At 49.4% G+C, this 16,527-nt stretch overlaps 1 protein-coding gene across 4 annotated transcripts in view; it reads left to right on the top strand.

Moving 5' to 3' along the window:
- CLUAP1 (clusterin associated protein 1) overlaps window positions 1-16,527 on the top strand; it is a 66,493-nt gene that overhangs the window by 49,460 nt on the left and 506 nt on the right. For 2 of the 4 annotated variants that reach the window (XM_054643616.2, XM_054643614.2), the window contains 3 exons: window positions 6,002-6,106; window positions 14,524-14,579; window positions 16,228-16,269. In XM_054643616.2, coding sequence (XP_054499591.2) covers window positions 6,002-6,106; window positions 14,524-14,579; window positions 16,228-16,269 — 203 coding nt within the window. The remainder of the gene's footprint in view (window positions 1-6,001; window positions 6,107-14,523; window positions 14,580-16,227; window positions 16,270-16,527) is intronic. The other 2 variants (XM_054643617.2, XM_054643615.2) reach the window with 1 other exon arrangement.

Here is a 16,527-nt window from a genome sequence, read left to right as displayed (position 1 = left end):
ATTGGTCAAAAGTCTGGTGGGTTTTGGTTGGTCTGTTTTGTTTTTTTTTGTTTTTTTTTTTTTTTTTGGTGAGTTGTTGGGGTTTTTGTTGTTGTTTTTTTTCTTTTTTCTTTTTTTTTTGGTGTTTTTTTTGGGGGGGAGATGTTTTGGGTCTTTTGGGGGGGATTGTTTGGGGTTTTTTTTGGTTTTTGGGTTTTTTTGGGGTTGGTTGGTTGGCTTGTTTGTTTTGTTTGGTTGGGTTTTTTTTTTTTTTTTTTTGCTTCCACACGTGTCAAATCAGCTTTGTCTCCTACAGAGCAGCTCCATAAAACCACTGCACCAAAAAAAACCAAAAAAACCAACACTAAATGGTCTGAAATACTGTTCTTAAACAACATAAAGATTTTGAACTCCTGCTACAGATCAGACTCTGAGAATTATCTGCCTGATGAAATTACACATAATTAAGTATTTGCAGCAGTATAAAAATGTCTTTTGCACTGAGCAGGGAGGAAGTTGTTGTTATTTTTCTAATCTCTGCTTGGCAGAGGCTGATCCAGGCAGGGATGTCTCTCACATCTGCTGCCCCTGTGCCACATCAGGACTGTTGCCATGTAACAAATCCAATTGCCTGACACTCTGAAACTCAGGGCTTGGTTTCCTTGTTAGTGTCCAAGTGTATCAGACACTGCTTGGGGAAGGCTGGAGGTGGCTCTGCTGTCAGGTGTGGGTATTGGATGCTCTGGTGCTGGATTGTGGGAGAGGTCCCTGACCACAGCAGAAATTCAATTTATTTCGTCAGGTTTATCCAAAATTGCAAAAACTTTGTTGAGCAAAAAGGAACAACTTGGAATGTTTCTAGACTGAAATAATTTTTCAGACTCTACAGCTTACTGCATTTACAGATCTTTCTTTTTCACTTCTTTACACACTTTTTCCAATGCATTTTCCCACATTCTTCAAGAGCTTTTTATCAATTTAAAACAAGACAGTGCAGAATCACAGAATCCCAGAATGGTTTGGGCTGGGAGGGACCTCAAAGCCCATCCAGTGCCACCCCTGCCATGGCAGGGACACCTCCCACTGTCCCAGGCTGCTCCCAGCCCTGCCCAGCCTGGCCTTGGGCACTGCCAGGGATCCAGGGGCAGCCCCAGCTGCTCTGGGCACCCTGTGCCAGGGCCTGCCCACCCTGCCAGGGAACAATTCCTAATTCCCAATATCCCATCCAGCCCTGCCCTCTGGCACTGGGAGCCATTCCCTGTGTCCTGTCCCTCCATGCCTTGTCCAAAGTCTCTCTCCACCTTACTTGTAGGAATATATATGAACTATATTTTTTAAAAAGTTCAGTATTTTGTTTTGAAAGTATAAAAACAGAAACGCTTTGAATTTTTCAAGATATTTCCTTTATTTCCTTTGGCCAGTGCTGTGCCCAGGATTAATTTAAATATGGGGAAGTATTTGCTGTAAAACTGAAATTTTCAGTGACTCTGCCACTTTCAGTCAGCCCACCCTGCATCCTCTTGCTTGGTCTGTGGAATGAACAAACATTGATTTTCCCCAGCATTTGGAAATCTGCACTACTGGAATCTTGTTCAGCAATAAGCACAGGATGTAACTGATGCTCCTGGGTGCATGCACCCTTTCTGCTCCAGAATTGATGCTTTAAAATCTGCCAGCAGACCAAGAAAAAGCCCCATGCAGCAGCTGTGGGGTTGGAGGGTGGCTCCTGGATGATTCCTGGATGATATTGCTGGTGCCTGGGCCATCCATCTTCTTGTGAGAGACACTTGGAACTGGTCCACAGCAGCTTTGTGTGGTGCTTGGTGGGTAATTGCAAATTCATGACCTAATTTAATAGTGCTTGGATGGATTTTTGGCTTGTAAGATTGTTAGAAATAGTTCTGGTCACCAAATATGACCTCTTGATCAAATGGGCTCAAAAATAACCTGACTGCTCACTCCTGCTAAAACTCCAAATCCCAGTTTAAGTGGAGCTTGTCATCCTGAGTTAATTTTAATTATTTCAAGTGGCTGACACCTATTGGTTGCCCAGGCAGTGATTAATCATCCTCACTGATAAACTGGGAGTTTGGATTCTGTGGATGGACCAGGCTGGATGGACTTGGAGCAGCCTGGGTTAGAGGGAGGTGTCAATAAAGTCCCTTGCAACCCAAACTATTCCATAATTCTGTGACCTTAAAATGACCATGCAAGGTAAAGAAGTGCACTTAGAGCTACCTCTCCAACCTTGTTGTTGCTGTTCCTGCCCAGTTTTTGGCTGCCCAGCCCTGAACATCCCAAGTTTTCCATGGAATTCCTAGCAGTTAATCTCAGTACCTGGCTGAATTCTTCTTAGAGATGGGTGAGGGATCTCAGTTTTGTGCTAAGGACAAAGGACCTTCCCTCCAGATATTTTTCTATCCAAGCTTTTCTGTCCAAGCCTTTCTCTCCCTTCAGCCTGCAGAGCTGTGGGTTTGGGAGTGTGGTGGCTGATGCAGAGCCTGGTGCTGTGAGTTTGGTGTGACAACAGGGTGGGTTTGGCAGAGCTGAGGCTTTCAGTGGGCACTGGGCTTCACTCTCCTTCCAAACACATCAAAAACCCCAATCCCACCCCCTTTGCTTTTTGCTGTTCCTTGTTTCATGCTATTCATTTCATTTGGGATCAAGTGGCTGTCAGTTGCCCCTTTGATTGTTCTCATGATGTTTTCTCACCCAAAGCAGCATCCTGCTGCCTGCAGTAATGGCTCTGGAGCAGTGCCTGTGTTTGCAAGGCAGTGATTTTCTGAAATTGGACACACTGCACAGCACTTACAGCTAATTCCAGAGCATATCAATAAACAATGGCCACTGTGCTCATTATCCTCACCACAGTAACTTCTTATTTTAGAGCTGGATACCTTTACTTGAATATTGATGCAAACTACCAAATCTGCACTGAAATCACTGCTAAGTTATTAAATCATGCTGCTTTTCCTTCAAGCATTGCAAATTACCAGAAATTAAATCAATTCAATGTAATATTATCTGTCCAGGTATCAGCTCTGTTTTTTTTTTTCTGGGAGTAGTGGGAGCAGGAACAAAAATCCCACCTTTGGAGATCAGTGGAACCAGGATGTATTTTTTGTGGCTGCACAGCTTTAAATGAAACTAATTTAGTTGCCTGAAACCCATCTTTATGAAATAGAAATGTTGAAATGAAAGGCAAGTGGGGTTTAAAATCCCAACATATCCTCTCTCAGGCTGATATTTGGAGTGTTTTCTGTGCAGCAGAGGCAATCACAGCAGTGGGGAGATGGGCCCAGCACAATTTACAGACTTGTTCTGCTGATTACCTTTTCATAATAAAAATACAAGAGCTGCTTAAAACCTCAGTTTGGAGCTTCTGCAAGCTGCCAGCTTGGCCTCCATTGGGGCACATGGATTGCTGAATAATAATAAATAAGTCTGTTGTGAGAATTCCAATAATCCTCATGTAAACCCATATAAATCTCATAAGCCAGCTCCATTCAGTGGGTTCTGTACTCCATGTACAAGCACATGGCAATTTGTGGTTGATTATCTTCATTGCTTTATGCTGATCCTGAGGAAAAAAATGGGGTTTTTTCACAAGGAATGCTCCTTGTCTCTTCAAAATTGATTGTAGTTTTCTGTGCAGTGCTACACAAATGAGATTGTGGCTTCTTCTAGGGCAATAAGTCTTTTTGCATGTTGTTAAATGAAACTTTCTGAGCTTTTTATGAATACATTTTCAGAATTTTAGAGTTTTTTGGTGGGAGCTGGGCACACTGGGTGTAGAGTGAGGGGCTGGTGTGGAATACTGCCTAGGACAGGTTACACTGGGCTGGGCTGCTGTTTAATTTAATTCTGATAAAAAGCCTGTTCTCAGCTTCTCTTTGTCTTGTATATTTGAAAACTTTTCTTAGCACTGTGCTCTGGTTCTGTGTCCTTGGGATTTAGGCTCAGCACAATTCAGCTCAGCTGCTAATTCAGATTGTACATGGGCAGAGCTGGGCTTGGTGATAGCAGCCTTGGGCTGGGCTGGAGCAGTAGATTTGGTTTTGGGGAGTGGAAAAGGTGCTTGATGTCATTTCAAGAGGGAGCAGGGGGCTTGGAGGCAGGAATTTGGGTATTGCTGAACTTGCAGCTGTCACTCCTCTGAGCCTCTGGCAGGAGTTCAGTGCAGTGATGCTCTGAGCTCTGTGCTCCAGCATTGCAGCCAGGCTGCTCCAGGAAAACCCAAACTCCTGCCATGGATCCATAACAGGATTTATTTCAAAGTCACAACTCAGCAGGAAAAGTGCTGCACTGTGGTTATTGGGAAGAAACTCTGCCCTGTGAGGGTGGGCAGGCCCTGGCCCAGGGTGCCCAGAGCAGCTGGGGCTGCCCCTGGATCCCTGGCAGTGCCCAAGGCCAGGCTGGGCAGGGCTGGGAGCAGCCTGGGACAGTGGGAGGTGTCCCTGCCATGGCAGGGGTGGCACTGGGTGGGCTTTGAGGTCTCCTCCAAGCCAGGCCATTCCGTGGCATGCTGGGAGTTCAGGTGCTAAATTTATATTTTCCTTTGGCTGGAAAGGCAATCCAGGCTTTTGAAAGGCACAGGGAAGATTTGTTCCCCCTGTGCCATCCCACCCTGCTCCCTGGCAGGGGGAAGCTGCAGCTCCCTGCTCAGCTGGCACCTCCTGCTCAGCACATCCCAGACAGGAGCAGGAAGCACAGCTGGGCATGGATGGGAAAGCTTTGGCCAAGAAATCCCTGCAGCATGCTCAGCTCTGGGCAGTGCTGCTGCCTGACAGGAATGACACAGCCTGAAAGGGAGAAATTGCAGCTAAAAATAAAATAAATAACCAAGAAGGAAGGAAAAAAACCCCACAGAATAAGAATTAGGGTATTTTAGGAGCAGTAAGAGCCATCACAGATATGATAAATTCATTCTTTAATAAATTGAGCACAAACTTGAATCCTTTCTGGAAGCTCCACATGGTTCCTCCCAAGGAAGGAACATGCAAGGCTGAACAAAACCTCAGTTTCCTAAATGCCAGGCAAACAGAAGCAGCATCCAGGTCACACAGCAGTGAGTGATTCCCTTATTGCCAAAGAAGAAAGTGCAAATAGAAATTGTAGCTAACTCTGCTGGAGCCTAGTAATCTTACCAGGCTGACAGATACTTCCCTTGCCATTATTATTTTCTCATTAACTTAATATTGCAGTGAAAAAGAGGATGGGAGAATGTCAAATATTTGTATATTGTCTGATAATTAAATACTGCAAAGATGTGTCAGCTCATTACTAATCCTAATTAAAGTAGTTATTTCCATTTTCAGCTTGGACATGTGTGTAATTAAATGTACCTGGGAAAGAATTGCCTATTTTCTCTAAATAATCAGCAGCAAATGTTGCTGTGCTGGGTCCTCCCATGGGGTCCTGTTGGGTTGTCCTGGCACTGGACTGGGAACTCTGCTTTGCACGGGGAGAAGGAAACAAAGGCAGGTGATGAAAATTTCTGAAGAAGTTCCTGGTCTTTGGAGGCTTCCCTGTCTCTCCAGCATCTTGGGATCGGCTGGAGCTGCATTCCTTTATCTGGGGATGTGGAACTGTGCTTATCTAGAATTAAATGAAAGGCAAATAGTCCCAGCAGATGGGTTTTGACATTGCTGGCTCAGGGTAAAACCTGGATAATAAACACACGCTTCCCAAATGCTTTTCAAAGAGTTTTATCTTTAAATCACTTGCTGAAGTAGCAGCTGCTCCTCATGCCCAGAGGGGATGTTTGAACAGCACCTTTGTGCTACAGCCTGGGATTGTCCCAAGGCTCTTGTTTGCAGTGAGTGCTGCCTTGGCTCTCCCTTGCCGAAGGATTTCTCCTGGGGATGTGGAGTTTGGCCATTTCCCTGTGCTCTCTGCAGGAATTCTCCATTCCTCTTGGCCTTGAGCAAAGGTAGAACTGCTGCTGTCTCCTGTATCCACTGCTGCTCTGGGCTGGGGTTGCTTTGGGTGGTTTTAACCAGCTGCCTTTGTTTTTCACCAGGTAATGATGACTCTGACATAGAAATCCAGGAGGATGAAGGCTCTGACAGCGAGGGGGATTTGCAGATCACGAGGCACCACATCAGCGCAGAAACTCTCCTGCCAGGTATCCTCACCCCTCCTGAGCTGCCCTGAGCCACAGGGATGGGCTGGAATTGCCTGAGTGGCTGGAAATGTGAGCAGCCCCTGTCACCCTTCAGGATCTTGGCACTGCTCAGCTCTCAGGAGCTGCAGGAGGATTAAAGCCCTGTGGGAACAACAGTGCTTGCAGGGCAGCAAATGCAGGATTATTTACTGGGAAAAACAATGACTGTGTGGGGAAAATCCTGCCTTGGAATTGCCTTCCACATTCCTGAAGCAGTTCTGTACAAAGCCTTAGGGAGGCAATCCCATTTCTCTTTGCCAAACATTTATGTCTCTGTAGCTCTTGCACCTGTTTCAGCTGGGAAACCTCAGTGAGTCAGTAAAGCCACCTGCAGTGCCTTGGCACAGGTGGAGCACACCTGAGCTGCTGCTCCCAGGGAGGGATGTCAGCCTTCTGTCCTTCTGTCCTTCTGTCCTTCTGTCCTTCTGTCCTGCTTCCTGGGGAGTGCAACTGCAGCCTCTGCTCCCACTGCTCAGAGGAATTGCTGGTGAGGCTCTGTGGTTCACCCAGGTGGGAAAAGAAATGTTCTGCTCAGTCTGGAGTGGAGTAAAACCCAGCCAGGAAATCAGGGCAGTTCTGTTTGTTAGCAGTGAGGGATTGTGAGCACAAACCTCTCTGGGCTCTGGAGGAGGTGCCTGTGTGGGGTTTCATGTGCCACCACTCCTCTGGAAGCTGTTCCTTAGATAAACTGCAAACATCTGGGTTTTGTGAGTGCAATTCTGCTTTCCCCTCTCTGACTGACACCAGGGAAAGAAGCTGACATTCTCAACTCAGTGTAATTTAAGCATTTTTATCCTCCCCTCCTTTGCTTTTCTTGAAAATTGAAAAGTCTTGTTAAGTGCTAGAAACACTGATATTCTCTAAGGAATATTTTACATTGGCATTTCTCAAGGAAAGGTTTGTACACAGGTTTTAGAGCTTTGGAAGGGACCCTGTAGCTGTCTGTGATGCTTCATCTCAGAGAACACCATAACCTGAGTTCCTGCTGCTCTTAATAGCAGTTTTAGAGTTTTACTCTAAAAGTTATAGATTTTGCTGCCATTAGATTTTTTTTTTCTAGGAAGAGCTTTGTTATCATTAATTACCCTTAATGGAAACTCAGTTCATCAGATTTTAAGACCTGAGATAAATGTCAGAAGCAGCAGCTTCTTTAGAAAACCAGGGCTGAATGTTTGCTATTAAACACACCACAGATCTGCTGGTATTCTTCAGCAATTTGCATTTAAGATGCATTTAATGATCAAGGCAGCATAACAAGAACATTATTCTATTAATTATTGCTTTTTAAATTGACTCAATTTAAGATATTTCCATCAGTTTCTTTTGAAGCTTTGTGTTTTCTTACATGGTGATGCTGCTGAGCCACGTTTGCTCTCAAGCTGAGGAGAAAGACCCCACTGTGCTCAGTCCCTGTGCCTGCTGGGGTGCACTTTTCTATCTTTTTTACATTCTAATTTCCATCTTTTACATCTGTAATTCCCAAGTTATCAGTGCTGGGAGATAAGGGTTTCTCCCTCTCTCTGTGGTGGGCAGATATTCCTGTGTGTTTTGCCATTATAGAGGCAAGATTCTCAGGGAGAGATAATCCCTCTTTTTGGCCACTTGGTATAATTGAGAAAAATCAGCACACTCACCCTCAAGAGCCCTTTCATCAGCTCTGTCTAGATGCAGCAAAACTCAGACTAAATGCAGGTTTGACAATATTGCTGCTGGATTTATTCTTTCAGCCAATTAAAACACTTGAATTCTAGGATTTGGTTTTCCCTGGAGCAGCAAAGAGGGAGCTGGGGGAGATTTGTGTGGTGCAGAGAGAAAATCAACCCCTTCCCCAGGTGCAGAGAGGAGCAGGCAGGAGCAGCTGCAGAAGGAAGCTGGAATGAGCTCTGGAGCTGTGACCTCAGTGCTGCTGGGTCAGCAAACATGGCAAAACCTGAATTAGGGCAGCAGGAAGGGCTCTGGGCCAGGAGGGAGCAGGGAGGTGAGAGCTGCAGCTGGGGGAGGCTGCAGGTGCTGCCTGTGGGAGCTGCAGCTGCTTTATTGTCACAGGGTCCCACTGACAGGAAAATGCCCTCCTTAAGGGGGCTGTTGGAATAAACCCACGTGTCACTGATATTTGCTTTTGTAGATTGGAGAAGCCACTGATTTATCACAGAATCACTCACTGCTCTGGGTGAGAAGGAGCTTAAAGCTCATCCCATCCCACCCCTGCCATGGCAGGGACACCTCCCACTGTCCCAGGTGCCCCAAGCCCTGCCCAGCCTGGCCTTGGGCACTGCCAGGGATGCAGGGGCAGCCCCAGCTGCTCTGGGCACCCTGTGCCAGGGCCTGCCCACCCTGCCAGGGAACAATTCCTGATTCCCAATATCCCATCCAGCCCTGCCCTCTGGCAGTGGGAGCCATTCCCTGTGTCCTGTCCCTCCATGCCTTGTCCCCAGTCCCTCTCCAGCTCTCCTGGAGCCCCTTCAGGCCCTGCAAGGGGCTCTGAGGTGTCCCTGGAGCCTTCTCCTCTCCAGGTGAGCACCCCCAGCTCTCCCAGCCTGGCTCCAGCCCTTGGGGCATCTCTGTGCCTCCTCTGGACCCTTTCCAACAGCTCCACATCCTTCCTGTGCTGGGGATGCCAGAGCTGGAGGCACTCTGGTCTCTACATTTTCATTTTAGCATTGTCAATGTGAATAAAATTTCACATCCATTTTTATTCTGTCTGGCAACAGATCTTTGAGGCTGTGACAAATACAATGGAGTTCCCTGAATTCGTGGTGCCACTTGCAGTAAGATTCTTGTTTTGTCAGAGTGCCAATGGAAAAGAAATTCTTTAACCATTTGCAGTGTAGAGAACTCTCTTGCCTGAATGAGTTCTTGGCAGGAAGGCATTTCATGTGCAGCTGGGCTGGCCTTTGGGGTGAAGGATGCACAGCCTTGTCCTGGGAATGCAGAATCACCCTGGGGGTGCTGGGTCAGCCACAGCATCCAGCCCCAGCCCTGGCTGAAAGAAAATGTCTGGGGAAGCACCTGGGAGCTTCCCTCAGGTTCCCTGGGGCTCTCAGGCTTTTTCAGCCCCATCACTTGTGGCTTGCACAGATTTAAGCTAACCCTCAGTACATTTATTTTCTCATAAGAACCTGTCCAGTCTCCCCTTGAACTAAATAGATTCTTGTCACTCACACCATCAGAAGTGACAGATTTGAGGTGATGTTATGACTCCATGTGCAGATCCATCTTTTCAAGTCACTTGGAGCAGAGTCCTGAAATGCATTGTGGCATCATGAGGACCTTTCCCCTCCCAGAGGTGGCAGACTGGGACACACTGTGCTGGAGACAAGGCAGTGCTGCTGAATGAAGCTGAAATAGTCCCTCCCTGTGGAGCTGTGCCTGGAAATCACCTTTTATTCCACACTGCCAGGGTGTTCCAGTTCCTGTGAACCATTCCTCCCTGTGCTGTAGCTCATTTCCTTTTATAACATTGGTGTTAAGGGCTGGCTTTGTCCTGGCCAGACCTCAGAAACCATTTCACTACTGAGACAGGAACAACTCCAGCCCCATTTGATCTTTATTGTGAGAAGACAGCTTTATAAAACCCTGGGTTTTTTAGCAGACAATCAGCCCAGATCACACAGTGAGAGCAGCTCTCCTGGAGCCCCTTTCCTGGGCAGAGCTGGCCCAGAGGATCAGGGTTAATGCTGTGCTGGCAGAGGACACTTGCTGCTGAGTGCCTGTGCCACCCTGCATGCTGGGGGAGGCTGCAGAGCCTGGATTATCTCTCTTTTTTTTTCAGTCCTGTATGGAGAGGGAGAGTTCTGTCATGCAAATCTTCTCAGCTGATCCTCTACAGTCCTGATTCCAATCCTTCCTTACCACAGGCAGGCTGAAAACAGGAAAGTGCTGTTCTCAGTGGGAACTGTCACTCTGCTTGTGGAATTTCTCTCTCCAGCTTGTGGCTGTGTTCAGATTTCTGCTGTGGGATTTCTAGAATGTTTTCCTTCTCTCTCAGCCTCCCCCAGGTGTGCCCCATGCCAACATCAGACCTAGTGAAGAAGGAGGAGAGGCTGTAGGTCTGAAATGTGGGAACAGCTCCCTCACCTCCAGGCAGATTTCCTTTTCATGGAGGTGTAAGAAATAAACTGAAGTGTGCTCCCCATGCAGCAGCTGGGCTTTGCTTCATCAGTCCCTGGGTTTTGGCAATGCCTGGAAGATGCTGCTGGGATCAGGGTCTTGCACTAAGGGAGGGGATTGCTCTGCTCTGCCCTCAGATCTGGGGCAGCTGTGGGTGCCACAATATCAGAAGGATCTAAAGCTGTTGGAGAGTCCAGAGGAGGAACCTGGGCATGGGGAAGGGTCTGAGGAGCAGCTGAGGGCACTTGGATTGTTCAGCTGGACAAGGAGACTGAGGGCAGAGCTCAGGGGGGCTGCAGCTCCTCCCCAGGGCAGCTCTGATCTCTGGGACAGGGACAGGGAATGGCTGGAGCTGGGCCAGGGCAGGTCAGGCTGGATTTTGGGAAAGGTTCATCCCCAGAGGCTGCTGGCACTGCCCAGGCTCCCCAGGGAATGGGCACAGCCCCGAGGCTGCCAGAGCTCCAGGAGAGCTTGGACAGTGCCCAGGCACAGGGTGGGAGTGTTGGGGGGTCTGTGCAGGGCCTGGGGTGGGACTGAGTGATCCTGAGTGTTCCTCCCCACTCAGGAAATTCCATCACTCTGTGATTGAGAACTCAGTGCCCAAAGGGCCACAGTTCAGGAGGATCAGGCAGAAGGTCCATCCCATCTTTCTGTGTGGAAGGGAATGTGATGCAGAGGGTAGAGAGGTTCTTCTGCAAGCTCATGCTCTGAATTCACATTCAGCACTGGAGACTGACTGCAGATCTCCAGACTGGGAGCAAAATGTGTCCAAACCCACCTGCCCCCCTCCCAGGCTGTCCAGACTCTCAGTTTGTGTGTCACTCCTTGCTGTGAGGCACAGGGTTCACCTGTACCCACTGCTGGCTGAGGAGCTGGAAATCATCCCAGCCCTCTGGCTCCATCCTGGGCAGCTGCACAGCTTGGTAAAATGGGGAGCATCACACAGGGGGAAAATGGCAACAGCTCACAGCTCCACAGCAGGGCTGCACATTGCCTTCTGCTCTCTGAGGTGCCTACAAACCATGGCCATGCACAGGGAGGGAGAAGATTTGACTCCAAAGGTGCAGTGAATCACAGCCTGTTCATTACCAGCATCTTCCCTACTTACTGCTCTGTGCAGCCTGTCCCAGCTGGAGTCACACTGGCTGGAAGGAGGCACCACAGGCCCTCTCCTCTTGGCAGCTGTGTGAGCCCAGCTGAACTGAACCCAGGAAACCAAATGACAACATCCCAGCTCTCCCTGTGCCATGCAGGGCACTCCTCTGCTTCCTGCCTGTCCCCAGCACCCACAGGAACACCCCAGGACCATTCCCCTACAGGGAAATGTGGGGTTTATGGGCTGGGGCTGAAAATAATGCTCCATGGAAAATCTGATTCATCTCCTCCTTACAGTTTAGTGCTCAGGTGAAATCCCAGCCCCTCTGCATCCTGGGAATGTCCCAGGGTTTGCTGCAGCCCCTCTGCATCCTGGGGTCTCTCTTGAGAGTCTCACAGGGTTTGCTGCAGCCCCTCTGGATGCTGGGAATGTCCCAGGGTTTGCTGCAGCCCCTCTGGATGCTGGGGATGTCCCAGGGTTTGCTGCAGCCCCTCTGGATGCTGGGAGAGTCCCAGGGTTTGCTGCTGCCCCTCTGCATGCTGGGGTCTCTCCTGGGAGAGCCCCAGGGTTTGCTGCAGGACCTGACCCTGTTGCTGGTTCAGAGAGGTGCTCCTGGCTTAGACAATGCAGGATCCAAGCCCAGGCAGTAGCAGATGCTGGAGTTGCTCCAGGTGTGAGCAGGTTTGTGTCCATGGGATGTCTGCACTGCTCCCACTGAGGGAGGAGCAGCATCCTGCACCCCTCCTGGGAGCATTCTCTCCATGGCATTTTGAACTGTCCTATTCCATCAGCTCTCCTTATCTGACATCTTGATTCTCTTTTCTATTCAGAATCTCTCTCAGTTTTGTCTTCTTTTAGCAGCTCCCTGCAGCCTTCTCCTTTTTGAGGTAGTAATTCCCAATTTTACACTTTTGTTGAGCCTTCTACAGAGTAAAATTGCAGTTAAACTCAAGAGTTATTTGTAGGCTGGGCAAAAATGGGGTTCTGTTGTCATCTAAGGATGTCAGGTGTAATCAAGCCCAATTTTAGATCAGTTAGTGTTGCATGAATTAGAGCAAAAGTCTCCAAAGCCTGAAGACAGATCTATCCAGAAACCTTTTCATTCCATCTCCACTTCCTGTGTTACCAGCATCTGCTGCATAGAGGCCACTGCTTTTTATATAAAGACATAAAATCCTTTTAGTGATTTGCCTTGATTCAACAGGGGAGTTTTGGTGAGGTGTGGATGAGTTAGGCAGCTTTTTCCTACCACTAACTCAGCTCAAACTGCGTGGGACAACAGGGACCTGTCATCTTTTGTGCTTTGGGAAATAGAAAAAAAGAGGTTTGCCAGGGTATATTTTAAAGCTGCCTTGTTTTCATGCTAAAAACAGCACAGATTGGATTGTTCTGGATTGGAACAATCCATATTTGGCATGGAGGAAGCTGGTGATGTCAGGAAATGAACAATTGGTGAGATGGGATGGACACAGCAGGGCTGGAAATAGGATCCAGTGTTGAGGGGGTTCTGTGGCTGCAGCAGCAGGGCTGAGTCACCCAGGCAGCCCCAGGAGCTTCTCCCTGCTCCCAGCTCTGCTCTCCCCATTCCCAAGCCTTCCCTCCCCAGCAAAGGACACCTGCCAGCATTTCCCATGGCCTCTGGGGAGCTAAAAGCAGCCAAGCAGGCACAGTGTGTGCTCCTCTCTCTGTGAGCTCCCTGCAGAGCCCCACCTCCCTCTCCAGCCTCATCAAACTCCCATCAGGAAATTCTTGAGGTTTGCCTGGGTTTCCTGTGAGATTCAATCCATCCTGGAATATCAGAAAGGGTCTGAGCTCTCTAAAGGAAAAAGGGTTCATTCAGCACATGGAAAAACAGGCTTTTGTTCTCTGTGAACCAAAGCAGAGGAAGAAATGTGTCAGTTCATGGATTTTTTTGGGTTGGAAGGGCCTCTCAAGATGATCTAGAGCAGCCTCTCTGCTCTAACAGGAGGTTTGAGCTGCTTGTCCAGGATCACATCCAGTTTGGGTTTGAGTATCTCCATGGATGGAGACTCCTAAACTCCTCTTAGCAGCCTTGTTCCAGGGTTTGACTGCCCCCACATAATAAAAGGTTTCTTGGTTAGATAGAATTTCCTGATTCTTAATGTGTCCATTGCCTCTTGTCCTGCCAGAACCATCCTGCTGGAATGAGGTAGCTGTGGAAATAGCAGAAATAGTCCCTGACTGGAACTAGAATCACAGAATCATTCATGTTGGAGAAAAACTCCAAGATCATTGAGTCCAGTGTTAATGACTGTCAGCTTTACCCCTCCTACCCTCTCCTGGTGATGCATGGATTGGATCTCATCTTCTCCTGAGGGATGAACCCTGAGCTTTACCCTTCCTCCTCCCTCCCTGTACCTCCAGCCAGGTTTGGTGGGGTTCCCTTTGCTCCTGTGACACCAGCCAGGTTTGATGGGATTCTCTTTGCTCCTGTGACCATGAGCCAGGATTGAGGGGGGTTCTCTTTGCTCCTGTGACTCCAGCCAGGTTTGAGGGGGTTCTCTTTGCTCCTGTGACACCAGCCAGGTTTGAGGGGGTTCTCTTTGCTCCTGTGACACCAGCCAGGTTTGAGGGGGTTCTCTTTGCTCCTGTGACCATGAGCCAGGATTGATGGGGCTCTCTTTGATCCTGTGACTCCAGCCAGGTTTGATGGGGTTCTCTTTGCTCCTGTCACACCAGCCAGGTTTGATGGGGTTCTCTTTGCTCCTGTCACACCAGCCAGGTTTGATGGGGTTCTCTTTGCTCCTGTGACCATGAGCCAGGTTTGATGGGATTCTCTTTGCTCCTGTGACCATGAGCCAGGTTTGATGGGATTCTCTTTGCTCCTGTGACCATGAGCCAGGTTTGTTGGGGATTCTCTTTGCTCCTGTGACTCCAGCCAGGTTTGATGGGGATTCTCTTTGCTCCTGTGACCATGAGCCAGGTTTGTTGGGGATTCTCTTTGCTCCTGTGACTCCAGCCAGGTTTGATGGGGTTCTCTTTGCTCCTGTGACCATGAGCCAGGATTGAGGGGGTTCTCTTTGCTCCTGTGACCATGAGCCAGGTTTGAGGGGGTTCTCTTTGCTCCTGTGACCATGAGCCAGGTTTGAGGGGATTCTCTTTGCTCCTGTGACTCCAGCCAGGTTTGATGGGATTCTCTTTGCTCCTGCAGGAAGAGTTGGCACACGGATCGTGGGATCAATGCAAGGTGGAGACACGGAGGAGGATGTGAGTAACCATCTCATGTGTCTGCAGAGCTTCTCTGACAGGGCTTTAGATGCCAGCCCTCTCCTCAGCTGGACAGACCCCTTTTTACCTGCTGAATCCTCACACCCCAGGCCTGCTTTTCCCCTCCTTTCCGATGGCTGACTCCTCTCCTTGGCATAGACACATATTTCCTTATTTTTCCTTTGTTCCTGGAGTCTGTGTGCTCCATGTGCTTTCACCCATCCTGCAGTGCAGAACTAGTGGCACACAGGCTGCAGGAATGCTCTTGTGAGCTGTGGGGCAGATTTCTGGGAAGAGGGACCAGTACAGTGCAACTGGAGTTAAGACATGGACCTAAATCCCCTTCATTGCTCTCAAGTCACTCCTTGGAGCCCTGTTCTGGCAGCATCAGTGCCCTGGAGGATGGGCAGGGATGAGAGCAGGACTGTGAGCTGTGCCCTTGGGATTCCTGCTGCCCCAGGGCTCCTGGCCTTGCCCTTGGGTGTGGTTTCCATGTGAGTGGGCAGTGTAAAGGGCACACACAGCTTTGCACAGGAGGCACTTGCTCTCTGTCTGTGCCCAGCCTTTGGCACCCATGGGCAGCCTGTCTGTGCCTCTGGGCACACCTGAGTGGCCACATCTGCAGCAGGAAGCTGAAGCCAGCTGCTGGGATGTGGTTGGCATTTGCAGTTAGCTCTCCCACCATCCCAAAAAGCTGCTGCCTTGCCAGGAGCAGTGGGGCTGTTCTCTCCAGGTGATGCTGGAACACTGTTTTGGGGAGGGCTAGGAACTAATACAGCTGTGGTGACTGTGGGATTGTGTTTGAGCCTGTGCTGCTGTTAATTCCCAGTGTGGGTGGAACCTTTCTGTCTCAATCCAGCAGAAACCCCTCAAGGAGAGGAGTTCAGACATTTCTGGGAATCCCAGAACAGTTTGAGGTGGAAGGGACCTTAAAACCCATCTTGTTCCACCCAGAGACCAATTCCACTAGACCAGGTTGCTCCAAGCCCCATCCAGCCTGACTTAAAACAATTCAGGGATAGGGCAGCCACAGCTTTTGGGTCTTGGAGAGAACTTGCAGCCCTTGCTCTGCTCTTTGCTCCTGCCAGAGTGGGCTGTTGCCTCCTGCACATCCAGCCCATTTCTGGGAAGGGCAGAGTGCTGTGCTGTGGGTGAGGATGCTGTCACTTTAATCCCAGTGCTGCCTGATTGTCCTTGGCCACGTTAGTGACAGATGGGGATGTCACCCTCTGTGATTTCTGTTCCTTTAGCCTCCCTGCTGGCAGCTCTCTCCCTGCTGGCACAGCCCCAGCACATCCAGGGGTGGAAAGCCAAGGCCTTCAGTCTGTGACTTCCCTCAGCTGCAGCCTCTGCAGTTGTCTCATGGCTCTGCCCTCTGCCTGCAGCTTCTCAGGGATCTTTGCAGGCCTCTGCTGGTGAGTCCCAGCTCAGGGATTGAAGCCAGTGAGGCTGCTTTGAGCCCCTCCAGGAACTCATGGAATCAGGAAGAGCCAGTGCTGTGTGCCCAGCCTGGTGTGATACCTGAGCTGTGCCTGCCTTTGCTGCCTCCTCCCCTGCTCCAGCCTGGGTACTTTCTGTTTTCTTTTATGTTCTTGTACTTTGTTTTTTCCTGCTCTGCCTCTGGTGTTCCTCCACTCTGGCTCTCCAGGGGACCCCAGCCCCGGCACGGCCAGGCCGGCGCAAGGCTCAGGTGGGTTCCTCTCCTGGGCTTCATTCTCTTCCACTTCCCTCCACTCTGTGGGCTCACAGCAGCTGTCACCTCAATGTTAAACAGCCCAGAGCCTGCAGAAGTCAAGGAATTTGTGTTCCTCAGCCCCGTGGGTGGGGAAGGAGGTTTGCAATCCATTGGGAGTGCAGGGGAAGCCAGCACTGCCATCCCTCATGTGGGGCTGGCAGAGAGGCCAGGGCAGAGCTGAGCTGGTCATGGACTCCTGTTCCCTGTCCTGCA

This window comes from Agelaius phoeniceus, chromosome 16 (genome assembly GCF_051311805.1).
Source record: "Agelaius phoeniceus isolate bAgePho1 chromosome 16, bAgePho1.hap1, whole genome shotgun sequence".
In the NCBI taxonomy this organism is placed as follows: domain Eukaryota; kingdom Metazoa; phylum Chordata; class Aves; order Passeriformes; family Icteridae; genus Agelaius; species Agelaius phoeniceus.
Note: the sequence above shows the minus strand (reverse complement) of the source record. Positions and strands in the feature narration are given on the sequence as shown.